The sequence below is a fragment of the Lissotriton helveticus genome, chromosome 6, assembly GCF_964261635.1.
Source record: "Lissotriton helveticus chromosome 6, aLisHel1.1, whole genome shotgun sequence".
Lineage (NCBI taxonomy): Eukaryota > Metazoa > Chordata > Amphibia > Caudata > Salamandridae > Lissotriton > Lissotriton helveticus.
The window spans coordinates 1,539,016,550-1,539,034,836 of NC_136067.1; the positions used below are offsets into that span (position 1 = coordinate 1,539,016,550).

Here is an 18,287-nt window from a genome sequence, read left to right on the forward strand (position 1 = left end):
GTCTTTTTCACAATGTTAACACTGTCCGGGCAGAGGTTAACCCCAATAAGTTTCATGCTAACCCCTAAATTTAGCAATCCGAAAAGAAATGGAACCTGTCACTCCGTGATAAAGGGCCTGTCAATGCGGGGCAACACTTGCTGATGTGTTTTTTTTGTAACTTTTCATCTGCTTGACCTAGAAACATTTTTTTGTTAAAATCTACAAACTAGGCAGAAGATGATGGAATGTTGGTAGTGTAGCAAATCCATAATTATGCGGAAAATGCCACAGCTGCAGAATGACATAATTCCAGTCCCAATGAGAATAGGACAGACTGGTTTTAATTGCACCCGTTTAAGCATAGGAAGTGGGAGGCCAGAGATGGAAAACGGTGGTACTTCCTGCCTACATGATCCTCAGCAGAATGTTTTTCGTTGAAGGCCCCTAAAGGGACAGAAAAATAGGGGGCAAAGTCTCTAAAATGGCTTTAATCATTTTTTATTTAAGATATTTACAGCTGTTGTTATAAAAATATAAAATGATGTTGCTTATTTGTACATTTACAATCTCAGATATACATTACACTCGCAGAGACTGTTTGGACTCACTGTAATTTGCATTTAAAACCTAACCGCTTGGCAAAATCTTGAAAATTCCCTGTAAAGCTTTAAACAAGAAGTTTATATTATACCAGGATGGAGACTGAAATATTCATAAATATAAAATATGCTAGAGCACATGGCCGTTGTTTAGGGAAGGGAGGGGGAGGGGAGGGGAAAAGGAAGGGGAAAGGAAGGGAAGTGAAGGGTGATTGATTAATGGCTGCTGTGGGAAAAAGGAACATTTTGCCAACAAACAATTTACAAAATAACTTAAAATGACGCTGAGTGAATAGCAAGGGCCGGGTTCCATCGTGTGTGCGGCGATCCGTTGTAGTCTGGAACCAGGATTCCAACTTGTTGTTACCTCAAAGTCTTTAAAAAAGTGGACACTGCTAAGCTTTATAGTGCTTTCGGGAACTGTTAAGCGTTTAACATCACTAATGTCGCACACAATTAATTTACACATCTGTTTTACGAGCAGTCCGCGGCCCAGCCGTGCAACCTAAGACGAGGAGGCTGGGATTGAAAGTCCGTGCACGAGGTTGAGGGCTTCCTGCGTTTTCATAAGTGAACCGGAAGATTTTCTGTTCATCCCTAATGCTGGAAAAAAAGAAAAGAAGGCATCAGATGTGGGCAACTGCAGCACACGCACAGACACCCAGCAAAGAGCGGAGTCTGTTTTCACTGGAACTGGAACAGTGCACGTGTTCCGCGAGGTCTGGAAGCATTTTGAACAACAAAGCCCCTGTTTTTCATGCGGCACAGAATTATACGTTTGTAAGAACTAAGCATGTTGGCACAATAGCGGCGTTTTTATGCCCAATCGACTCTCTAAATAGACGCCTGATTACATCTGTGTTCTCTGAAACCTGAGAATGTTACACTCAGGCCTGGAGCCAGAGGGGGGTAGTTCACGGCTGCTGAGCTACCATGGAACAAATGCAAAACAAGAGTACATTGAACAGCAGCCATTGTCTGAGTGCATTACTGGCAACTTCTTACGGCGCACTGCACATTTGTGGTAAATTTTAACCGCGAATGTCGCGTAATTACGCAAACAGGCATAATGTTAGAAATTTGAGTAACAAGCGTACCACAAAATTCCTGAAATTACATGGAGTACTCAACCGTAATTAAAAATATTGCCGAGGCATAATAAACTTTCAAAACTCAACTGGTTCACGTCAGGGTCTATATTTACAAGGAATTAACGCAGCGCGGTGCCGCAAGCCATTTGGCTGCGCCGTGGTGCGTTAATTCGGTAGCACAGGGATACGTCATATCTACAACAATATGACAGATACCTTTGCTCTCCCCTGAGCTGGCATGCGCTAACGCAGGCACCCTTGCAACATGGTGCAAGGGTGCCTCTGTCACGGGGATGATAGTTTTTGTGCAGGAAGTGACACCTTCCTGCACCAAATCAATCACAAGAAGTGATTTCCTCTTCCTATGTGTGCTGTAGAATGCAGCACACATATGAATGGGAAAAAATGTGGAGAAATGAAAACATTTCTCCTCGTTGCACCTCCCTATGCCTCCCCTGGGGAGGCGTAGAATTCGGAGGCATTCCCAGGTTTATGATTTCTCGTAAATCTGGGAATGTGTCAGGTTCCATGGGTGTTCCCACAGCAACACTCATGGAACGCCCCTTTCACGCAAAGTGTTGCATGTAAATGGGCAGTATTTACAAGGATAGGAAGAACCAAGCAGGGTGGCTTTTAGTGTCCTTACAAATACGGGGCAGCAAAAATGGGCAGCCGGTGCGTCACAAAAGTGACGCACCGGCAGCACAAGGGGTTTGTAAATAAGCTCCATAGTTTGCTGCTACATCCTCATACTCTTTATAGCACAATATCATGTGCTACTACTAGTATTCTCAGTGGCTGTCTTTTCATCGCAATCAGATTCTGATATTGGCAGGATGAACACAGCTTTATATGTAATTCATCCAGCAAACGGCTATTTTACTAGTGCTTCAGAATGAATGCATTATTGATAGTGCTGGATTCAGGAGACCCTCGTTTAAAACATTAGGAAAAACAATGATCAGGAAACAAGCTACAAAGCAAATGTTAGGTCTTGCTTGCAAACAGCTTTAGATATACGTTATCAAATACCTATTATCACTAATGGGCACATGCATCAACCTATTTAGGAAGTGCAAACGGTGCGAATCAGTAAATTCGGCCGTTTGCGCTTCCTAAATACGTTTTTGGGATGCATGAAACAGAGTTTCAAAATTCGCTATTTTTTGCATTTCTTAAAAATGCGAATGCATTTAAGGAATCGCATTTGTGCGATTCCTTAAATGCAATGCATCAATTTTTTAAAAATTGCGAATTTTGAAATAGGAAGTGCAAATTAACACGAGGTTGACCCTCGTGTTAATTTGCGAAAATCTTTAAAAAAGCAAAAAAATGCATTTTTGAAACTTTCATGTTACAGACACACATGTCCTTAGGACATGTGTGTGTGAAACATGCACTTTAAAATACATTTCAGGGGTGCAGGGGGGGGGGTCCTTTGAACCCCCCTCTGCACCCTTGCAATGCATCAACAAATTGCGAGTGCAAAAAAAAAAAAATGCAAAACGGCATTGATTCCTATGGGCCTCTAGGCCCATAGGAATCAATGTAATGCCATTCCTTAATTGCGATTTGCAAGGAATCGCAATTTCCGAAAATTAAGAAATCCTAAAAACTTTTAGGATTTTTTGATGCATAGGATTTTGCAATTCCTAAATTGCGATTCCTTAATTTTCGCAATTTAGGAAGTGCAAAATCCTACAATGATGCATGTGGGGGTAATACACAAAAATATATACACATAGTGGACTTTGGGTCAGTGCCTTACTCTTGATTGGAAAAGTTTCTTGTCTTTATTACTTCTTTGCTTCTTATTTTAGGACTTTGTTCCCTATTGTTTGTCCTGCAGTGGAGCATTTTTTCTTCACTATGATATAATTGGCTGACTTTAAGAGAAATATTTTATTATTTTACTTTCAGCACTCTGTGAGTACATGTGTTTACTTGTTCTCTCCCGTTTGTGCTGCTTCTCCTGGAATACCTGCCCCCACACACCCTGTGTTGTTCCCTCTTTTTCCTTCCCGACTTGGGCTTTTGTTCCCATGCCTGGTTCTTTTTTGCTTTTTTTGGTGTATTTTCTCCTCCCTCTCCACCTCAAGTTTCTCCATTGTCCTCATCTCCTTTTACAAAATGTGCTTTCATATGCATTTAAGTTCTTTTTATATTTACTGCTCCAAGACTGGCGGTTGCCACCTTAGCATACCAAATAAAAAAATGGCTGCACCATGTTGTGTGGGCACGCATGCATGGTGATGCAGGCATGCGTCATGCTGAGCTTCCATGGAGTCCTGAAGCATAGATGTGCATGTGTGATGATGCATGTGCATGTACACATCATTGAGCCTTTTGTTGTTGCTGATGCTGCACAGCATTGGCAAAAAGTATTTTGTTTATCGTTTTGCTGATGCTGAACAGCATTGGAAAAAAATGATAAAGCTGATGGTCGGCATTGGCTGCCAAAAGGCAAGACTGATTGGCTATGCCAATGCAGAATGCATTATTTACAAACTTGCAGTAATTACCAAGTGGTGTAACTGTAACAGTTTTTGTCTCCTAGTATTTATCACAAATGAGTAGCAGGTCAAGTCTGCCAGAATAAGGAAGCAGTAGGTTATCCCCCAGTTTTGGAGGCATCATCAAAACACAGCGATCGGCTTACAGTTATGTAATACAGTCAAAGGACTTAATTCCGAGTGGCCACTTAATTAAGATGGGCCACAGATAGTAGTCGGCCCCACTGGAATTTAGGGATCTGCAGAAGCACCACTGATCTGTTTACTTTCACAAGGAGACTTTACCTGCTAAAAGCAGCCAAAATCTTCAGAAGAAAATCTGGAGGATAATTAGGAAGTATTTGTGGAATCAGATGCAGAATACCAAGCTGATGTATGGGGCCAGAAATACATAGGTATTTTTTTTTTTACATAGGTATTCCAGTAATACATAGTGGTGCCGATTTACAGAACTAATCTGAGACAAAATCCTAAACTACTAGTACTAGTTCTGGTATTCACAGTAGGCACTTACGATTTTTCGTATTCACAGATATCACTTACGACTCCTAACTTTACGTCCGCAGTCGGGCTGGATGCAGTCTATGACCCTACTTAGGAACCCGTGAATACATATTGTGGTGATGGCCAAGGTCCTTATTACAAGTGACCCAGAAAATGATTTGGTATTTTCCCACCTCTTTAGTTACTTCCACTAGGGATACCAGTAATGAAAATCTGCCTCATTATGGAGTTGGACTCTGAGGTTCCCCTAAAAACTGAGGAACTACTTGGGGAATCAGCATTTTCACTAAACACTCACTTTTATCCATTTACTAGTCATATATAGACACAATATGTCTCTCCTCTCTCTCTCTCTCTCTCTCTCTCTCTGTTTTTCTCTCTGAAGTGCCCTCCTCCCCCCATCCCCACTCCTTTACCCATTAGACAGGAGAATCCATTTTCTGGAATGAGCGGAAAAACCATACTAAACAGTGGCAAAGTATATGCTATCTTCTGCCAACCTAGAAGAAATAGAAGCAAAGGACACTTTAACCCTCAATGTCATGTTTGTTCATGCTCTGTATGAGTGGTGTACACCCAGAACCATGCTGAAGTATGTAACACATAGCAAATATACCACAGCTGGGCTAAGCATTAATTCCCTCCTTGCACCATCTCCATCTCTCCCTGGCCTTGTCCTCCCCTCCATTAAAGTGGTACTGGCATGTCCAATGAGGAAGATATCCCAGTGCAGCCCTCACTACTCTTCCCCTTCTCTTCTTCCCTTCGCCCAAGGGCAACATAAACTAGGTTTGGGGTTTTTAAGCTAAAACTAACAACAGTGTAATGAAAACCTTTTCTGTGAAACATCACTAAAAAAAGCTTACGAGAGGACAGAAAGAGAGGCATCCAGAAAATATCTTTGCGAGACTGCTAAACATGAGCACAGGAACCTAGTACTTAGTAGGCCCAGTTGGCACCTCACATCAAGGAATAAAAGGCGCAATTGGCCTTCTTTGCATAAAATGGTTAAAATAATCCGTCTGCCTTTTAAGCCCACTAGCATTTCACTTTAATAATGCTTTACCTTCTTGCTGTCCATTTTTTGCTGTTGGTGCTAGTGGGGACTCAAGGTCCCAGAATCCCAAGGACCGAAGGAGGAGGGGCTGACACATGCATCTCCTGAGCTGCTGCACTACAAAGTGCTTCACCGCCTCAAGTTGCACCGGACGCTTTACCTGCTTGCTGCCATTCTTTGCTGTTGGTGCTGGCAGGGACTCAAAGTCCCAGAATCCAGAGACCCGAAGGAGGAGGGGCCACAACCTGCATCTCCTGCACTACTGCGCTAAAAAAGCGCCTCTTCACCGCCCGCGGCACTGGACTCTTTACCTTCTTGCGGGCCATTATTTGCTGATCGTGCTGGTGGGGGCCTCAAAGTCCCAGAATTCTGAAGCTTGGAGGAGTAGGAGCCGCCACCCTGATCTCCCACTCCACTGCTCTACAAAGCGCCTTGCTACCTACGTGGCGCGGGATATTTTACCTGCTTGATGGCCATTGTTTGCTGTTGGTGCTGGTGGAGACTCAAAGTCCCAGAATCCTATGGCCCGAAGGAGGAGAGGCCGCCACCCGAATCTCCCATGCAACTGCACTTCAAAGAGCCTCTCCACCACCCTTGTCACAGACAGCGCCCATGTCAATGCTAGGACCATCTGCGCCCGGGTCAATGGTGGGCCCATCTGAGCCCGTCCAAGCCCGGCCGAGACCAGACCGAGCATCCACTCTAACAACTGCTCTTTAATTCTTGAGGCTGTACAACCACCGAAGGTAAAATGGGAAAATGTAAGGCCACGACTGGAGGGGATACCGTTTGACAATTGGACTGGAGCCTATCTAAATCTTGGCAGGGTAAGATGAGTATACTTTCATTACTCTTGTCTGCCATGAGTGCACTGAATGATGAAATCTCCAATGTGGAGGAAGTACTTGCCTTGCAGGAGAGATCGGACGATACTCGTGTCATATTTGTTGGTGGCATCCCTGACTCGGTTTCCTCTCTGATGCTTGATGTTTCTGCCTCAGGATCCACACGTTGCCAGTACCCTCCCATTAAGTGGTACGGCAGAAGGACGCACTAGCAATGCACAAGTGTAGGCATTAGTAAACCATGATCCTACGATGGGAGCGCTATCTGTGAGAGACCTTGGGGCAGCACTCACACCTCTCTTCCACCTGAATGTAAAAGAAACAAGAAGAGAGGGGACAGCAACAAAAGGACCGCACTCCTGAAACACACCAATTAATGAGTGGGCTCCTGGCAACTTGTTGGACTCTCTCATTAACAGTGCAATTCAAGTGTCCTTGGACAGTCTATCCGTTAAATTGGACACCTTTTATCAAGGGCTTATTCCATCCCATAGAAATATACGTGAGAAACCTGGTGCAGACTATGAAAGATCTTCAAGGAGGCCATCACCTCTCTTGCCATTCTGTTGACGGGTGTCTGACCCATGTGGAGAGTATTCCTTCTGTTAATATTCATGGTAGAGGAACCTCAGGAGTTTCAGTTCGGGTGGACTGCCTGGCCAGGTCCAAGATCGCGTCCTCGATGGAGATTGCTCATCCAACTTCATCATCTCGCTCCTCATGCTGGTCTCCCATATCTACCACCTTGATGTTTGTCAATCGCTTTGCCCCTTTGAACTCCCTGGGATCCTGCGATTGACTTAAACCTCCTGTTTTATCACCAACCCCAGATATCCCACTTGTGGACTGCTCCACTGCTCTCTCCCTTGATGGCTCCACTATGCACCACCTTAAGGATCTTAAGTTAGAGAGCTGGAACACTGCTGGGCTTGCCTCTAAATTTAACGATCCATACTGGCATTCATTTATTAGAAAGTTTAATGTGATCATTTTACAGGAATCTTGGGAGACTCTGAATAGATTCTTTTTGGAGGGATGCAAAGCCTACTTTGTCTCTGCTGCTATTTTGACCTCTGGCAGGCCCAAAGGGGGCTTAGAGATCTATATCCCTTTACCAGTTAAAGGCTGGGTTAAGGAATTATTCTCCGACTCTACAGCTTTACAAGCTTTAAACATGATCATGCCTGGTTCCACTGCACTTTACTTATTGCACTTTTATAATGCGCATTCAGGTTCACAGATCGCTTCTAATATTCAGTTGTTTGAGTTCCTTTATTGAATTGAAACCTGATAAAGAAGGTGGCTCACCTAATCTAGTATTTTCTGAGACTTTCAACATACATTTATCCTCATGCCAACAGAAGCAAAAAATTATCATTTAGGATCAATCTTGGCTTCCATATGGAACACACTAAGAAAGGTACGGAGTTAAACTGTAGCTTAAATAACAGTAACTTAGTCTCTTCCTTGAATAAGTTGGCTTATGCTTCAGTTTCGCAGATTCTCCATACTTTTTCTGGCAGGGGCTATTCCACTATTATAGACTTTATTTTTGTCTCTGCCCTTTTTATATTAATATCTAGTTTTAACATATCACACAGTGCTCTCAGTGATCACAATTCTGGGTCCCTTGCCTTGAGCTGGCAGCTGTCCACTGTATCTAATGCTCAGAGATCACTAGGAGCTTATTCTCCAACTGATCAGTGAAGGCGTATTAGGTGGGCGATGGTGGAACCTGAAAACCTTAAGCGCTCTTTGTTTCATAGCTGTGCACAGGACTTTGCTAATTGTTTAGATATATTTCCCGCAATCAATCAATTCTAGCAGCTTTTAAGAACATCTTCACTAAGTTCCCTGCACTCTTATCCTTTCCAGTAACTAACCCAACCCCCTGTCCCCAGATGGTTTGATTCTGGTTGCTCAAGGCCCCTAAGGACCCTAAAGAGAGCTCTAAAACATAGCCGTAGAGAAAGAAAATCGGTTGCTATCTCTCTGCTGAACTATAAGTCTGAGCTTAAAGACTTAGGGCCAGATGTAGGTCGCCAATTACCGGTCGGTAACGGCCGATTTCGGCCGTTACCGACCGGTAATTGGTTTTCGAGATGTAGGGGCCAATATTTTACAGATTTGGTAAATTTACCGAAACGGTAAATTTACCGAATCTGTAAAATACCGAATCGGTAATTGTACCGATTCGGTAAAACCCAGATGTAGGTAGCACTGTTTACAGTGCTACAGGCCTTCAGAATTCGGTATTTTATCACCCAATCCACTTGGGTGGTAAAATACCGAATTCAGGTGTGCATGCACATCTGTGCATGCACACCTGTGCCATGTGACACACAGACATGCCCTTAGGGCATGTCGGTGTGCCACATGGCACACATGCCTGTATTTGGGGTGCTAGAGGGTGTCAAAGTGACACCCCCTGCACCCTTGCTGGAATCGGTATTTACCGAATCTGTGAATACTGATTCGGTAATGCCCATTGATTCCTATGGGCTTCAATGCCCATAGGAATCAATGGGCATTACCGAATCGGTATTTACAAAATCGGTAAATACCGAATCTTAACGATTCGGTATTTACCGAGTCTGAAATACCTACATCTCCCCCCCTCTATTTTACCACTTCTTAAATACCGAATCGGTATGATTCGGTATTTAAGAAGTGGTAAAATAAAATTACCTACATCTGGCCCTATACGTTGCTCTTAGGGAACAAGCCTGGGATGATTTAGCACAAGCAAGCGCACGTTAAAGCAGTTCAACATTTTGGAGCAGTCAATCAACCCTTTTGCACAGGCTAGTGACACTGCCCTGTGTCACCATATTGCTGCCAAACAATGGGTTATCCATTTTGAAAGGATATAGAATTGCTTAGCCCTAAAGGAGGTAACTGTGCTCATGATGCCCACATTTGAGAGGTCAAACTTGGTATTTAATTTAGCGGAAGTAACTCAGGGCAATCCCGGGCCAATCAAGGAACAAAGCTCCAGGACCGGATGGTATCCCCCTGATTGTTTCCGAGAGACATTGTAGTTTGGGGTTCAGCTTTGACCCAGATCTTAAGCAATGAGGTCAGGGAGGCTCCCTCTCTCTCCTGGTCCACCTCAGTTATAGTTCCCTTATAGTATAGGCCCATATCCCTCATCGATTCAGTCGTAAAGGTCCTGGGTTGGATATTGCCGGCAAGACTGTCCAGTTGAGCCGAGGAGAATAATATCATCTCAGACCAGCAAAACGGTGTCAGACAAGGGCAGTCCACCATCGGCCAACATCTGAACTTTTACTTGCTTGTCAGCAAATGCACTGTTGCCCTCCCCAAAACTCTTCACCTGGCCTTTATTGTCCTTTATTGACCTTACGTCGGATTTCGACGTAGTTTAACAGGGATAAACTATGGGGTATCATTTTGGGATTGGGGTGGATCCAAATATTGTTAATTTTTAGCAAAAATTTCAGGCTCACACTACAGCATCAGTTAGGTATCCCAGCCAGCCTGCTCTCACAGATAATTTTTAAGTTGGAAGCGGGGTCCGTCAGGGGTGCCTACTGGCCCCTTTTTATTCTCTCTTTATAGCAACGGCCTTGAGCAGGCTATGTTGGTAGCTAAGGTTGATTGTCCCAAACTAGGTTCCCGCTCGATCCCTGTCTTGTTATATATGGATGACGCAGTCCTGATGGCAAGGACGGCGAGGGGTTTGCAATCTCTTTTGAACACATTTACAGCTTTTATGTAGAAGCTTGACCTGGCAATTAAATTTACTTAGTCCTTTGTGATGCTGGTGGGTCCTAGCTCTACTAAGGAGCAAACATTTAGTATCTGTAACCACATAATTACTAAGTTCAATGCTTTCCCATATTTAGGTGTCTAGTTTGACTCCAACATGAATTGGAAACCCTTAGTGGTAGCTAAGAGCGAGGAGCTTACTCGATCTGTTGCAGCAGTTTTCAGCATTGCTTCAAGATTGGGTTGCAGACCCCTTAAGATCCCGGTGACGATCTATCAAGCTAAATGCATCTCCATGGTCTCAAAAGGCAGTGACATCTGGGGCTATGTGGCATTAACTGCTTCCAGATTACAGAAAATAAATTATTGCGTCAGTTACTATCCGTTCCCTAAAGTACTCCTTCACTGTGTGCTCATGAGGAGTAGGGTATCGACTACTTGAGTGATTTGTTATCCCTCCATTCTTTGTTGGTTGGGATTAGACTGTGGACCAAAGAGGAACTTGGTCGGAATAGATTTTTTTAAAGGATTGCTTTTGCTTGATTATGTTCTTAAAATTTCTTGGATCAAATTCGTTAAGGATTCTTTCCAGTACTTGGAGAGGGGATAGCTTTTGAATAATTCTGAGTGTACATGTAAATGGGACAGAAACTGGTAGAAAGGATAACTTTATAGAAAGAAGATCTACATATAGAAAGGAGACCAAACTGGTAAAACAAATGATTCAGAAGTACGGGTTCTTAAGAATGACAAAGTCGATGGAGCCCTAACTCACCCTTACTAAAAATACCAGAGATCGATTTTTACTCACTAGGTTTAGACTAAATCTTCTGCATTTGTTTCTAGTTTCTACTAGAAGACGTTATTAACCTGGGTCTTTGAGTTCCAGCAGCTGCGACAATGTGTCTCCACAGGACACCCTACATTTTGTGATGTTTTGTTAATGTTTTATTAAATCTGGAAGAGTTTTTATTTTCCCAAAATTGAAGGACAAGGAATTTGTTCAAGTTCGACCTACACTTGCATTTTTACAGATGCTAACTGATGAATTTATACTTTTTAATGTAGCATGCTTTTTAAAATGTACTATGAATCTCAGGAACTTGTGGAAAATTAACAGGGTTTGAATTTTAAAATGTATCATAACTTGATTGTTCTGTACACTCTGATTTTGTATTTTATAAATTATTGTGTTTACTTTTATGGTTCAAAAAGAATCTGCATGACGATATTTGATTTGAATAATGCTGTAACTGAACAATAAAAGTGTTCTGAGATTCTGAATAAGGGATGATTGAATTTTTAGTTATTTGTCAGTGTGCACCTTAGTAAGTAGCCTCTACCTGTGTTCTGAGTTATTAGTTATTAAAAACATTCTGGAGGTCGCAAACAGCCCGATTCAGAAATTCAAGTTGTTTGTGACCCCAAATATGCAATTTTTGATGTACAAATACCAAAATACGATTCTACAGAATCTCAATTTGTGTTTGCGATTAGGTATTAGGAAGAGGCATGTTTAAGCCACCCTCCCTTCTAAATGCCGAAATACAGTTGTATGTATTAATGTTATGCAACCGAAATGGTGGTAACTTTTCACAAATAAGTATGAGTCACCATGGGACCACTCCCCTTTGAGAATGTTAAAAAATATATATTTTTTAAGAGCAGGGATTGGTCTCATGGACCATTAGGAATTGCTATTTTAAAAATAAAAGGTTGATACATAAGGAATAGCAATTTCCCAATAGCGATTCAGAAAAAATCGATATTTGGAAATTGATATTCTTAATTTTCATACATCTGGCCCCAAATTTGTTAAAACGAAAGGGCGGCAAGATGACTCTGCGACTTGCTTTCCAATTATAAAGACACATGCCTATGACAATACACACACTCATGCATACAACACAGATACGTGCAAGACCATTGCAAGCAAACATCCACACACTAACACTCATAGAAAGTTGAAATAAGCTGAAAATAAAATGATGTGGGGCAGTTCTTCTCCACATGAGCTTGCATGCTCTTCATGACCAAGGCCTACACTCAACTCCAGTAAACAGCACACCAGAAACATGTCACAAGGTTCTGCTCAATCAGAAGCCAGGCTAGGATTACAGGAAAAGCCTTCCTCTTTATTCTGGTTTCTGCTGGAGCATAACGGAGCACCACTGACAAGCCCCAATGTCCTTTAGTAGACACGCTGAACTGGATGAGGGGGGAGCAGCATATTAGCGATTTATTGTGAACATGGGAGGCCGGACTGTACATCTATCATCTGCACACATGCACAATACAGTCAGTAGAGCCCTCTTCTGCTGTCAATGTGATATTACAGCTATTACATGTAAACAAACGATGAGTGAGATTGTTGTTTTCATATAAAAGCAGTAACATGTCAAGCAATTAGGTGCCTAGCAAGGCTTTAGGTAAAGCATCCTGGCATCTGCTAAGGACGAAACTGAGAGGAAGAATAGATAAAGGGGAGGACAGTCATGTTTCTAGCATGGGTAGTTGGTAAATGGGGAATTTTGTGGATGTTATGAAGCTCAAATCAACATATGTGAATGATAAATGATGTGGTTAAGAATGAAATTGCAGTCATTAAGTGAATGCTCAGATTGCAACAGAAATAGAAAAAGGGTAAGAATCAGGGAGGAAATGGAATGTACAAAGGCGTAAGGCAGATGAGAGAGAAGGAGGAAGGAATGAAAAAGGATTCTGTCTTATAAGACTTAAGATGGCAAGAGATCAACCCGAAGCCTGAACAAACAGTTTGAGATTGTATCATTAAGTGTTATATGTTATATGTTATAAGCTGTTTTGTAACGCGCTCAATTACTACCGGAGTATCCTGGCACGGTATACTGCTGGGGAACCCGTCCTGGCTTTCCCTGTGGGATGGTCCCTACTGGGAGTCCCCAAGGTGAAGCCAGGCATCCCCGGCGTTGATGGGGCCGTTGTGGAGATTAGGCAAGCTAATGCCCAGAGTTGCCGAGTGGGACCCCTGGTTAGAGTAGGCACCGAGGCGAGAATTATCGAGTCAGCTGACCCTGGTCCACGACCCTGCCGCGTCGGGATTTCAACCCTGGTCCCGGGCCGACTCCTGCTTCCGAGTCTATCGCCTCTAACCAGTGAGCCACACCACTCCACTAATCTTAGAAGATGAAGAGGCAATCCTCCGAGAGTAAAATGTATAGAGCAAAGGTTTTCAAACTGTGGAGCGGGCAGCCTGGGGGACCATGGCTGCATTCCCAAGGGGGCACAAATGTGACTGCAGTCACTTGTAGATAAAGACAGTCTGGAGTGTTGGACAGGGCCGGACTGGGAACCACAACCGGCCCTGGCAAAGTGCTGGGCCGCCCCCCCCCCCTCGCCACTCGGGGGTGTTGGAGGTGCCGATTTTGGTACAGGGCCGATTTTGCAGCTATGCTGCAAAAACGTCCCTGAACCAAAACGGCCCCCAGGGGCCCAAAACTGGCCCCCACCCGTGGGGCCCACCGGAGGATTGCCCGGTGCCTGCTATGGCCAGTCCGGGCCTGGTGTTGGGACTGTAACACCCAGTGCCATGGGACAGGGTCTTTAAGTGTGGAGACTGAGCCCAAAGACATGGCTAAAAAGAACAAAATATTCTGCATTGTGTTATTTCTTTCACATTCAGGTAACTTCATATAAAGTAGCACACAGAAACCTTAAATGAAAACTTTATGAACATTAAACTAATCTGTAGGATGTACTCTTTTACATTATAAAAAACATGTGATAACTGCAGATGTCTCTGTGTGTGACCAGAGAGTTACAGAATTAACTCCTGATTAGTGCAGTGAGGAATAGTGACTTGTATATTTATAGTGCTACGAGGTCCCAGTCTGTGATAGAAAGCACCGAGAATGTCATTATTTGAAAATAGTATTATACAGTATAAAATAGGCTGCTGAAACATGATGTAGTGTTTAATCTAAAACAAGTGCTTTGAAAATATACATTTTAGTAATTAGTAATCTTACTGTGTTTAGTGCAAAAAAAATGTGTAAGTGTCCATTAAAAGGAAACAGTCCAGAACTCCACTGATACCACCCTTATATTACCACTCAAAAAGAAGACATTTTGTCACTATGAAGCTTCAAGGGACTTCATTAGGAAACTAAAGAAAAGCCTATACTGACTTCAAAGCAGCCTTTATATGTAGTGCTTACCAATTGAATACCTTTACATTTCTTGCAGATAGCAGGCACCCAGTTGAGAGGGCATGTTTCTTCTTTAGCTCTCTATCCCTCTTCCCTGCCCCCCTCCTCCCTACTATCCAATCATATAGTTCACTTTTAAGCACAGGCACCGCAAGGTCAGCATTAACCACTCGTAGCAGGTTGTTTTAGCAAAAAGGTGAGTCATGGTAGTGGCAGGGATGAGGCAAGCAGGGTTGCATTCAGGTGGAGAGCTGTTATCCACCGGACTTCTGGAGATCCAGAGTAATGGTCCAGGAGAAAATGGAAAGGAGGGATATCCAATAATAGTGCCAAAGAGATGGATGTATGTCATTACCACGCATGCTTTTACAACGCATGCCTTTACCACGCAACTTTTACAACGCAAGTCGTTACAACGACTTGCGTTGGGGGGTGCTGGATAGTGAATAGTTTAATTTACTATTCCAACTCCAGTCCCCGTGGATAGTAGGGAAGGTTTTGGATAGTAAATTAACTATTCCCTATCCTAGAGCGTCCCCCAGCGCAAGTCGTTGTAACAACTTTCGTTGTAAAAGTTGCGTGGTAAAGGTACTGCGTTGTAAAAGTTGCGTTGTAAACGCTGTTTATCAAAGAGATGGCCCAGAAGAGGGGGGATTATGTGGTGGCTCACTTTTTGTTTACAAATGGATGGTGACAGCTTCCTCAAACAAATGCCCCTGTGGAAGAAGGTGATTAATAGTGGTCCTTTTTCACTTTTCAAAGGGTAATCACTACTATTAATGCAGCAGGTGCTGTGACAATGGTGCCAGTTAGTGGCCATTGGATGCCGATTATGGCAGTCCTACTACAAAGAGGGATGTGGGACCCATTTTCCTTGCTAGCTTAGAGTCCGGTCATATTTCCTGTGCATGCAACAAGGCCCAAGCAACGGGAGAAAGGGCTAGAGTTTTTTAACATGAAGTGGCAGACAGCCTGTTTTAGGTCTCAGGCTAGGAGTGAAGTCTCTGTGAAATAGGCAGAGTAGACAGCCTACTTCACAGAGCTATCCTTCCTTTTTTGCATTAGGGGACCAGTGCATATTTGCTCCGCTACTTTTGCTTTGGACATTGGAGCAATGGTCTACGGGAGGGGACAACTGAAGCAGAGGGGACACTTTGGTTTATGCATCGGAGAGACTGAAGGGAGAGGGATGGGTTGAGATGGAAGCTGATGTAGTTATGAAAGGGCAGACGAGACAGCCTTCTTTGCAAGGCAGAAGCTAGTATTAGCAAAGCAGGCGCAGTGGCATTGGGGAACCCAGGGGCCCACTGCAACAAAATTATGAATCTCTTTACTTTAAAAAGGAAGTATGGGGGCTCATTTTCCTTGCTAGCAATATAGCAGAGGGCAACCCTGCAGCACAAATGGCGTGTGGGGGGAACTCATCTGTTTTTTTAAATTGGCAGGCAGCCTGTTTTAAAATTGATGTGATGGTTATGCATGGTGGCAAAGGGGTGAAAGAAGAAGGAGACCGCCTGGTTCTCAGGGCTGTAGCTATCACTAGCGCAGCAGGTGCAGCTGCATTGCGGCCCAGGACTGCAAGGGGCCCACAGCACCTCAATTATGAGGAGTAGTGTTTATGACCATTCTATTTTTGTTTGATGCATTTGCCCTTTTATACGTCTCACATTTACTGTGAATTATGAGCTACTAAAACGTACACCTGAAATGATCTCATAATCACTTGCCCCTGCAATTAGCCATGCCCCTCCCATTCCCCCAAACCTTGCCGTAAAGATTTGGGGGGTTGGGGGTTCCAAATGCAAAATAAATTCTTAGTGGGGCTCAGTGCAAAAAGGCTTGAGAACCTCTGGTATAGAGTGAGAGGTTCGACCAAATAAGGATATAATGATGTCAAGACCAGTGAAAATAGAGAAAATTGCATCTATTCATGAATTTGAAAGTATATCTTGCACTGGTTGGCCAGTTCAAGTGTCCGTGCAAATCTATGTAACTGCAACTACCACATTTATTTGCCTGGGGCAAAACTTTTTCTTTTAGTGACACCTGTCACCTGTGACATTGCCTTGCAAACCCGTTACGAATGTTTTTGTTTCCAAACTTTCGTCAGGTGTGAACTTGCAAGGAGAACCATATTGGGTTCTTTTTTCATAAAGCTTGGCTGCCGGGGAGCACACACATGCTCATTCTTGCACACATATGCGGGCCAAGATAGAATGCTTTTACTTATGCTTGTCTTAAATGGGAAACAACGTTTACAACGCAAATTTTACAACGCACTACCATTACAACAAAACTTTTACAACGCAACATCCATTACATTGCATGCTATTACAACGCAACCATTACAACGCATGACACTACAACGCATACCACTACAGCGCATGTCATTACAACGCATAACATTACACGCATAACATTACAACGCATAGTACCCTTACTCTTCCCAACACTTACCCTACTGTTGCACCCCCTGGAGTTAGAACAGTCATTTTTACCCCTCCACTATCCAACACTTACCCTACTGTTGCACCCCCCTGGAGTTAGAATAGTAATTTTTACCCCTACACTATCCAATACTTACCATACATGCAATATAATGTTATGCGTTGTAATGGTATGTGTTGTAAAGGTAGTATGTGTTGTAATGGAATGCATTGTAAAGGTAGTTTTTAAAAATTCGTTGTAATGGCATGCGTTGTAATGGAATGCGTTGTAATGGATGTTGCATTGGAAAAAATGCATTGTAAAGGTATGCGTTGTAAAAGTATGCGTTGTAACATCATACATCTGTCTTAAACACCATTACAAGATGTACACACAGGTGACGAACTACGAATTGTTATTAGAGCATTCAAACATTGCTGCCTATGAATTAACATGCACAGCAGCAGTTTTGGATGGCGTTTCATAAAGTATTAGAAAAAGCATCCTCTCTGCATGCGCAAGTGTGCTTGAGTAAGTATGCTACAGTGGCAGTAGCGGTTCCTGGAGGGAATGCTGCCGGGTGGAGCCGCAGGGCGGGGGAGGAGCAGGGTGGTGGGTAGTAAACTCCGGATTATGGCCAAACGGAGGTAAGTGTACAAATAAATAAATAAAATGAATATCTTTGCGCGCGCTGCGTCGCCAAAGGAGTACCTATTTACAGAGCAACTGAAAAGTGCTTTACACCACCAAATGGGCTATGTAAAGCATTATATAAATACCAATACAAATCAACTCGGTGAACAATGGCATTTGGCACTATAAGGTCAGGGTGCATTACGTAACCCACTGAACACAGGATCTTGAGAGACTAAGCAAATTCTTTCCTGGATAAGCAACTAAAGAATATCATTAAAAAGACATAGCACTGAAAACTACTCAGTTAAACATAGGTTATGGTTTACTTTGCTCACTGCAAATTGAATGTATCTTAAACCTCTGACATTCCCGTAAAAACTATAGTTATAGAAACTTTTGGTTACAATGAAAAATCTAAAAAGCACTGAAGTTTCCGTGCTATGGTAACATATGTCACAATACCTATTTTGCTTTCCATCTACTGCTCATTGCCTCTCAAATGGCATGATTCTAGTAATTTCTAATTACATTTCATTTGACCTCTCTAATTATAATGGTGACATCACAGATGCCATCAATAACATAAGAAATGACAAAGATGGGTTCTTCTGGGAAAACACGAGTAGGCTTACATATGATCACAGCAAAGAAATATACTGTTATGTGGGAAAGATATGATCAAATGTTTTAAAATAATTATGTGGCATAAAAGCC

General features: G+C 42.9%; 1 protein-coding gene across 1 annotated transcript in view; it reads right to left on the minus strand.

Moving 5' to 3' along the window:
• Positions 1-472: 472 nt before the first annotated feature.
• PAX1 (paired box 1) overlaps positions 473-18,287 on the minus strand; it is a 49,550-nt gene continuing 31,735 nt past the window's right edge. The window contains exon 5 of the mRNA XM_078647049.1: positions 473-1,184. Coding sequence (XP_078503175.1) covers positions 1,087-1,184 — 98 coding nt within the window. The 3' untranslated portion in view covers positions 473-1,086. The remainder of the gene's footprint in view (positions 1,185-18,287) is intronic.